A 9,459-nucleotide genomic window follows, 5' to 3' on the forward strand; every position below is an offset into this window, starting at 1 on the left:
TTCTACAATGACGGCCTTGTGCCCTCCGTGCTGGCACCTCAAACAATAGGACGGGTTTCGGCAAGCTACCGCGACGTGGTCAGTGGCGAGGCAGTTGAAACACCTGCCCACCAAGTTGGTCGGCACCGAACGCGAAGACAGAGGCGGTTGGGGTCGTGGGGCATGAGGCCTTCGTTGCTTCAGCTTGACAACCTCCTGCCAGCCATCATTGTCAGCGACCGTGTGACGTGATTCCCTGTCCTCGGCAGCAGAGATGCCAAAACACAACACATGAGGCTGAGCACTTGGTGGCATGGGCGCTCGGGACAGGGGCGAAGATGCTCCGCCCGTCGGCCCGCCGCAAGAAGACTAGGGGACGGCAGGGACGGCTGAGGCGACGGAGGAGTGCCTCCCTTTGCAGCGACTAGGAAGGACGACGGCCTACTTGATGAAGGCCCGCCGGAGAGGGTGGTTGAGGAAGACGAAGGACTAAACAACAGCCACTCTGGCAAGTCCGTCGCAGGGAGAGATGGGTTGATTACTGGGCTAAACGGGGCTGCGAGAGGGTTGAGAGTGGACGGCGAGGCTGGAGAGGATGACGCCAAGGGAGAGGGCGTGAATGGTGAGGCGGATCTCGGGACCGCCAGGTGGGGAGACTGTACGGAACGAGAGCTCTCCCCCCTCTCCATTTCTCCCCTGAAGGTAGCATGTTGGTGCTCACCAGGCAATCCACGTTTTCAGTATGCTTGGATATATGGAATTTTGCAAAAAAAAATATATTAGAAAATGCAAGCATCTATGAACTACAAATTACATGTTACAAGCTTTATCATTCATTTATACTTTTTGCATGGTGCAGATGGAGGACATCTTACAGACTTGCTGGAAGGTATGTGCTAAGGTCGTGTTAAAATCAGACATGCAGTAGAATAACTTCTGCACTCGCTACATGCACTTTATTTTTACTGAACAGAGGATGCAAGTCGAGCCCTATGAGGAGGCATGGTAAATCAAGCAGCATCACAATGCGACAGCCTGGCCGGTAATTTAAAGCTAATGGGCACCTTGAATTAACATGCGGTCCAGTTATTTTTGCTTTGCAAGATGAACTGAATAAAGGAGATAATTAATTCTGAGTTTAGTCTAATTGTACAATCAAGTTATTAGTTCATACAACTCTATGTGCGATTCTATTTAATCTTTAGTAAGTCCTTTGTAATTGCAGAACAATTCTCAGACTCAGACTTCTCTTGAGATTTAATTTTTTTTGCTCCTCTTCAGGATTGTAAGAAAAAAGAAGGATCAGTTTCTATTTTGATTTTTTGCATCTTAAGTTATCCGTACTTTCAGATGTAGATCAAATTTGCCCTTCTTTATGCCCCTTTTATTTTACTTGCTAATAGACCAGTCTCCATTTTGCTTTCATGCAGATTCAGAAGTGTTCTGGATTGGTACTGTCATATATGGTTAGCTATCAAATATTCTATATTTGACAACGCTACGGTTCCAAACTTTTGTTGTTTCTTATTGAATTTGCTAAATTGTGCTGAACGGACGTACTATTACCATGTACTCCCTCCGGTCATTAATATCATTTTTAAACCGGAGGTAGTAACTTAATTGTATGTTTTCTTCACAGAGATGGGTGATATTGCATTTTTCATTTTCTTTTTTTTTAAGGTTTTCTTCTGGAACATGGTTGTAAACTTGGAATTTATACTAGATATCATCGCTGAGCGTCATTTGGTATTTATTTGCGACTCAAACATAAGTCCAGTTTGATAAAACAGCGTTGTCAAGCAATATGAGACTATGTTCATGTAAATAGTCTGTCAATATGCTTTTTAAGATGCATATAGAAGTTAGCACTGTTCCAAATCCAAATACAGGCAAGCTCAAGCCGTTCTGAATACAGGTATCTTTTAGTGTGTATAAGTATAGGGCTACATGACAGCGATATTAAATTCTAACTTGCAAAAGTCAAGTAGAAGTTTATACTTTTCGGTTGAATTGACATACAAAAGTATCTGATATACTTTGGTATATTGAATTGTATTTAGGATTTAACCTGAGAAGATAGGGAGAGGGTATGTGGATGAGAACGAAAGGAGGGGCATAACTGTAGAAGCTATTTTGTATGGTGTTGTATGTTATTGTTGTCGATTCGTTATGCCACGCAAATCACATGCGTGCTAATTTGTGAACATGGATGGTGATCATTCATGTATATTTAAGTTCTATTCTGGCACGTGTGCTTGAGAAGAAAAGCAGCATGACCTTTGGCAAGGTAATGCCCTTGTTGCTTCATTTCTGTGAGACAACGCAGGTAATTTGTACAAGTGTTTTTTTTTTCATTGGAATAATATAGCGTCTTGATGGCATGATTATAATTAAACATATGGAAATACGTAGTTTCATTGCAACGCATGAGTATTTGACTAATTTGAATCTATATCTATATTAATATAAAAAACAAAAGAGTTGGGCTAGAACATTTGATCTTGATCATCCATTGGTTTTGATCTGAAGGCTCACGTTGCTCCAATGTCACTGCACATCCTTCTAAACTACCACCCCGATTAATTTGAAAATCACCATCAATTAGTCATCAATTAGTGGAAGAAAATTCTATGAAACCTAGTCTCATAGAAAGACCTCTTCTTGTGCATGTAACATGTTCCTCTCTTTTCTCTCAGTTGCATGTACCAGTTGTTAGATCATAGAAAGACGATATGGATCAAGATCTCATATGAATCTTTCAATAAATAGTCTCATAAAATTTCCTTCCTCAATTAGCCCCAAACCCTAATCAATTAGTTATAAGTTAGCCCGGCAAGATATCCTTCCCCTGCTTGATGCGTTTGAACCTCCTCCACACCCCCTGCTCCCTTGATCGACACATGACAACGGGCTCAAAGCACGGACGCTTCCACATCGCTTCCGGTCTCTCGCACTTTGCCACGATCGGCAACCTCCTCCACACCATCGGCATCCCCGGCTCAGATTGAGCGTAATCTGGCTTTAATTGATTTTGTAAACATTATGGAGTTCTTATGGTTCATCTATTTTGCTCATTTTTAGATTTTTAGTGTTAACCTGAGTGGATTTTACTTTAGCAGTGGCTTTTCAGACGAACCTACCATTTATAGATATCCTTGTGTTTTTAATATTCCATAAGACCTGTTAGCATTTTCAATAAAGAAATTGTGGGGTGGCCCTTTTGCTAGGAAAGAAAATATATGTAGTAACACCTATATTAACAAAAATAATGTGAATTCTCTGATTCATTAATTTTTTAAATGCAAGTTGATTTATTTTGCGCAACAGGTTAGAACATAATTGAGTATCAGAAATACGTGGCATATATTAAATTAATAAACAATATCATGCATTTTTGTAATGGTTGTTGTGAGGAAAATTTATTTTTGTTTCTATGCCAGATTTGTTGGTACCCGTATAGCAACGCGCAACAAACAAACTACACTTTTGTGCTTATCTCCGTATAAAAGAAGAAGCTGTGCAAAAGGAGGCACTAAGTGGCCCTAATTTGACACGAATCATTTGCAAGGTGTTTATAAACAGATGTGCAAAAGGGAGGCATAAATGGGTTCGGGTCTCTATTGTAACGCACGGGCATTTGACTAATAAAGGGGGTTACACAGTTTAAATTCCAATAACACTAGACATTCCTAGAGCAATCTCTCACTCTTAAATCTTAATCTTGCTGTCCATAAAAAGTATTTTGGAGATAAAATAGAACCAGGCAGAGGAAAGAAGAAAAAATAATTGCCGAAATAGCGAAAGAAAGCCACTTGAGCTTCTACAATCCACAGCCACTGCCCTTAGTTCCGAAGAGTTATTGCGAATCAATGAGAAAAGGCAAAGCAATTTCATACAGGAAGATCCAAACAAAACAATTCTACTTTTCTATCTTCTCTCAGAACCCAAATGATAATTACTTGATTTCTGAATAAACAGTTTCATTAATTTGCAATACAGAGGTTCAGAGAACAAAGACAGCACATACATATTGATATAAATCATGCAGCATTTCCCATTAATTCTGTGAACAAGAAATTGAAAATGGAAAATGAATGGAAATATGTTAGTGCTAATACCAGACAAAAAATATATTCTTTGACCTCCACAACAAAGGGAAATGTGAGGACTCTAGCAGACAAGGAAACATTTTGGGCATTACAGGTAGAGAGTACAGACCAACTAAATCATCCCAAAAATTCCATATTGTAATCTGTATAGACAAAATGATACTTTCCAGATGATTAAAAAGGAGCAATTTATTTGAAGGTCATACATGTAGCTCCCAAGTGCAGAAACTCAGTAGTCACCTGAAAGAACAGGTGCATGTAATTAGCTTGGAAAGCTGGAAAGATGCAGGGGCACCAGAAAATGACCACGCAGTTAGCTAATCCGGCCCGCTTTACACTTGGAATCAAGGGGGCGGCTGCAGGGAAGATTGTTTTGTTAACTTAGGGCTAGTTTGGATGGGAGAAACATTTCGGATTCTAACCAGAATCAGTGAAATCTTTGTGAAATGGTGCTTTTGGCAAGTGATTCAAATCCAAAATGGAAGAAACGTTTCTCTTTTTTACACTGCGAGGGAGAAATAGACAAAACGTGGTATCTCTTGTTTCTGAATCATTTCTCATTTATAACTGACATCCTCTCTTAAGAATTAAAATCCATCTAACTAGCTAAACGATTACACAAAGTGATTCTAATTTACTAGAGAAATATTTCTGTGAGAATTTGGATCTCTACAAACGGGCCCTTAAACCAAAATGTGATGGAGCTCAGCTTTGCCCTATACTGCAATCATAACGGCATGACAAGTGCACACTTTTTTTCTCTCTTCCTTTTAGTCGCTATAGTATAAGTATTTAGTGGTACAACAATAAATGGCAATAGTAAGGTATATTACGGTTTGTTACGGTCCGGGAAAATTTAAGTAATGACATAAAGGCAAAGGTTCGGTACCAATGTTCTAATGCTTGAGATCTGAAGTATCTTTTTTTAGATAATGGAAAACAATTCAGTTACAACAGGAATAACCCTAACTTTCCATTGCAGTATCATCAAATAATTTCAAACAGATTCCTACTTTGCAAGGAACAGCACAAGTTCTCAGGCTAAAAACTACATATTCAAAATGTTATAACAACCAATCTAAAGGATTAGAACTATGAAACTTAACCTTAAATAAGTATTATGGAAGCACAAATTAAATAGTACCTTATTATTAATTCTATCAAAATATTGCATCTGATAGAATAGATCTATATCTACTATCTACAAAGATGGACTCCATCTAGAAAATCCAGCTTGTTCCGATGAGCAAAAACGTCCACTGTAATGTTAAAGGTCAGGAACGAAACAGTTCATATCACTGCGTATAGAAATGTTCATGAAAACTTATATAGTAACAGTAGATGGCCGATAGAGATATTGACTGAATTTGTTGGGACTTAGGAGTATCTATCCTGTCAAAGGTTTTGGCATATCCTGGGTTAAAGCAGAGATTAGTGAAGGTGAAATTGCAAGGCTTTTATCGTGCAGAGCAATAAGAATAGTTCAGAAGAATAGACCTTCCAAACCCGCAATCAAGAAAAGACCAGCACTTAAGCTTCCACCGAGCTTGTCCCAAATCACAATCAAATCGTAGGTAGATAAATATGCACTATTAGCCTGGCAAACATGACCACATTCCGTAACAGGCAATTAACCAAATCTGATTTACACAAATACCAATAAAAGTCAAAAGTAATGACATTCCTTTTTGCTTGTGTGCATCACCGTTCTGTTTAAAAGTTCAGCACAGAGGTCAGTACCATAGCAATAATTCCCTCATCGAACATAGCAAGTCAAAAGTGATTCATTTAATCAGCCAGCACAGAATCCGCACAGTATGCTTTTTGGTTTATCGCTCTATCGAACGCAAAGGTGTCCTTGAAGGAATAGGTCGTTAGCTCATAGCTGATCCCCTGCAATTCAAAGCACAGGAATATGTGGTCCAAAATCTGTAACACAAACCAGCGTATATGATCCTTCAGTAGATTGATTTTGTCCAAATCCCTTCCGCTACACATCACCTTGTGCCGAACGATTCTTATCTTCCTTCAAAAAAATAACTCCTCAAATTTTACCCAGGCCATTAGGCTGTTCCTCCAGACTCTAATTTTTTTGGTAACTCATCCCGAGCCCAATTCAGCTTAACCGCCATACCAAAATGTTGGGATCCAACCACACGGAGAAAGTCTGATACCGCATTGCTATGGCATCTTTCACCTCTCCTTTTAATTTGACATGGAAAACATCTTCTGTCCTTTCTTTGACTCTTCTTTTTTCATGGGAAATGATCCCAAATGACAAGTGAATAGAGAGAAAAATAGGTGAAACAGACGAATATGTTTCCTAACACAAGTAACAATCATTATTTGACAGACAACAGATACATGGAAACAATGACTATGCAGTATTTTCGGTAGATATACAGATAGTATTTTTCAGTAGGAAGATAAGGATATCGGCTGTGAACATAATGAAATTTATCATATTTCTCCATCCCACAGCTCCTCCAAGGACTTGTATGGCCCGTCTGGCGACACAAAGAACTCCCCATGGCATGCTCTCCGCTGCGGAATCTGCGCAATCATCTCTTTGTCATCCTCGCTTAGCTCCCAATCGAATATCTCCATGTTCTGCTTCAACCTCTCCTTGTTGAAGCTCCTCGCCACAAAACACACCCCCTGCTCGTGCAGCCACCTCAATGCCACCTAGATATGTTTAAAAGACTCAATAAATCCTGTAAATTTGATTTAAATTTCCATATGAAGATGAGCGCAAACTAGAAGTTGTTGAATTTTGCGGTAGCCCATCTCAAACTACATCTGTGCTTGGAGAATTTTGTATACCCAATTGATTTTTGGTTGAGCATTTTATATACTGCTATAGATGCCAATAAATTGTAAAGAATAATAAAATTTCCGCAGACAACTGGAGGTGTAAATCTAGTACATCTACTAATGTTTGAAAAGTGGGAACAAGTTGCAAATTTTAGTAAAACAAATCGATCTGATCTGCATTTTTTTGTTACCTGGGCAACCGTTTTGCCTCTCCTGGCGGCGACGTCGCGCAGCACGCCGCTCTCCATGACGGCGTTGGATCCCCACGCCGAGCCGTGCGCGCCGAGCGGCGAGAACGCGGTGACGACGACGCCGTTCTTGGCGCACACCTCCCTCACCTTCTCCTGGCGCCACCCGACGTTCGTCTCCACCTGGTTGACGGCCGGCGGCACGGCGGCGAAGGCGAGCAGCTTGGACATCTTGACCGCAGAGAAGTTGCTGACGCCGATGGACCTCGCGAGGCCCAGGCGGTGGCACTCCTCCATGGCGCGCCAGACGCCCTCCATGTCGAACGGCACAAGTTTCTTGTTTTCGCCAGCGGCGACGGGCCAGTGGACGAGGAAGAGGTCGAGGTAGTCGAGGCCGAGGCGGTCGAGCGACTCCCGCAGCGCGGGGAGCACGCGGTCCGGGTGCGCGTCGGCGATCCAGAGCTTGGAGGTGACGAAGAGGTCGGCGCGGGAGGCGACGGCGCCGGAGCGCACGGCGTCGGCCACGGCGGCGCCGAGAACGCGCTCCGTGCCGTAGAACGACGCGGTGTCGAAGTGGCGGTAGCCGAGGCGGACGGCGTGGACGATGGTGGCTGGCAGGTCCTCCGGCGCGCGCGACGAGCCGGTCCCGAAGCCCAGCACCGGCATCGCGTGGCCCGTGTTGAGCGTCACGCACGGGATGCTCGCGGCGCCGGTGTCGTGCCCGTCGGTCGCGGCCATCGGGTTCTTGGGCGCTGGAAGGTTGGTTTGCGTGTTTGTTGGACTCCGCGTCGTGGCGGATAACAATTGTAAGAGAGATGTAGGTAGGTCTAGATTTGCTTTGAGTTTATATAGAGTCCTGAATTCATTTATTTTCTTTTCTTTTTGAGAAGATGTTATCGAATATATCAAGGTAAACAAGTGGAAGTCATAGTTTATATAGTCTTGAATTTGGGAGAGAAGAAGCCAAGGTTAATTATTAAAAAAAATACAAATGTCTGATGTGTTGTTTTCTTAGATATAGAAAGACATTTGGATTGGTATTCTATCCTTCTCTCAAGGAATTGAAGAAGGGGGAATAACATAAAGATCCAGTAGCTTAGAAAAAAGGAACCGGTTCATTTTTCTCCCTTCTCGACCTTTCCCTCTTTCAGCAATGATATCAAAACTGAAAACTCATCTAATAAATTATGGAAAGTAAACAAAAATAAAATAATAGTGAATTCCATATTGAGTAGGGAACTTTCAGATTAAATTGTGGAACTTTCAAAGTGAATTCAGGAACTTCCAAAATATATCCTTTTGACTTTCAAATTGGAATTGAGAGCTTACCAGTCGATCTCTTCAACTTTCAGATTGGACTAGGGGCTTCCAAATCAATCTTCTGAACTTCTGAATTGTATTATAACCTTTCAAAGTCAATTCATTCAGATTTCGTTTTTTAACTTTAATATTGTACAGAAGAATTTTCCATCGCAAAGCTTCAAAAAAGTCCATTAAGGGTTATATTGATTATTAAGTTCTTTTTGAGAGGATATTATTGATCAAGTTAACAAGTACTCAATATCTTGGGAGAAAAGAAGTTAGCGTTAAATAAAGAATAAAAGCCAAATCTGATATGTTGTTTGTTTCAATAAAGAGAGACATTTGAAAGTAATGCTTATGTCGACTTCTATACTGTTATAATTTTATTAATACGTATCTATAGAAAGTAATGCTTAGAAATATGCATAGGAGATTGTGTCCAGGTCCAAAATGGCTAGTACACTCGAATTAGTAATTCGAAATCATAATTTGTATTATTTATATTCAATCTTGCACATTAGATAATACTGAACATCTCGTTGCATCCGCATAATACTTATTTTTCCCTTCAAATGATGTTAATCCATTCACTAAAGGATGGATACTACTCGAAAGCTTATAAAAACGTCATCCCAAGTGGATACATGGTGGCAATACAGACACAAAGTACATCAATATGCACCACAAAATTTTCAATTGTCACAAAGCAATGAAAAGTTGGATAATACATTTTTTTTTTCACTGGCATTTGGTGTGAGGATCGGACCGGTGCATATGAAAGTGACATAAGCAATGATAGGATGTCGACTTCTCTCCGTTTTGTTGAGATTCGTTACAAGATTCTTCCCCATGTTTCAATCATACCCTCGCCATTGCAAGTCATGCATGACATGTAGCAGATGTAATCCAAACCATAAGCTTGGGAGAGAAGAAGCTAAGGTTCAATTGACAGTAACGTAGTCAAAGTCAACAAAAGGATATATAACAAGTCCAATAATTTTTTTTAAAAAAAAGGTTTTCTAGAAGAAAGAATCTTTCTGTATTCCTGTCCTTTACTTGTAGATCAT

At 40.6% G+C, this 9,459-nt stretch overlaps 1 protein-coding gene across 1 annotated transcript; it reads right to left on the bottom strand.

Moving 5' to 3' along the window:
* Positions 1-6,405: 6,405 nt before the first annotated feature.
* On the bottom strand, positions 6,406-7,923 carry LOC133923910 (deoxymugineic acid synthase 1-D-like). The gene is made up of 2 exons (XM_062369219.1): positions 7,094-7,923; positions 6,406-6,773 (listed from the first exon to the last, which is right to left on the bottom strand). The coding sequence occupies exons 1-2, from the start codon at positions 7,826-7,828 to the stop codon at positions 6,549-6,551; spliced, it is 960 nt and encodes a 319-aa protein (XP_062225203.1). The 5' UTR covers positions 7,829-7,923; the 3' UTR covers positions 6,406-6,548.
* Positions 7,924-9,459: the final 1,536 nt, after the last annotated feature.

This window comes from Phragmites australis, chromosome 7, assembly GCF_958298935.1.
Source record: "Phragmites australis chromosome 7, lpPhrAust1.1, whole genome shotgun sequence".
NCBI classification, from domain to species: domain Eukaryota; kingdom Viridiplantae; phylum Streptophyta; class Magnoliopsida; order Poales; family Poaceae; genus Phragmites; species Phragmites australis.

Coding starts and splice junctions, on each gene's coding strand:
- LOC133923910 (XM_062369219.1), bottom strand. CDS start 7,828: ATGGCCGCGACCGACGGGCACGACACCGGCGCCGCGAGCATCCCGTGC. Junction 6,774..7,093: donor GAGGCAAAACGGTTGCCCAG/GTAACAAAAAAA, acceptor AAACATATCTAG/GTGGCATTGAGGTGGCTGCA.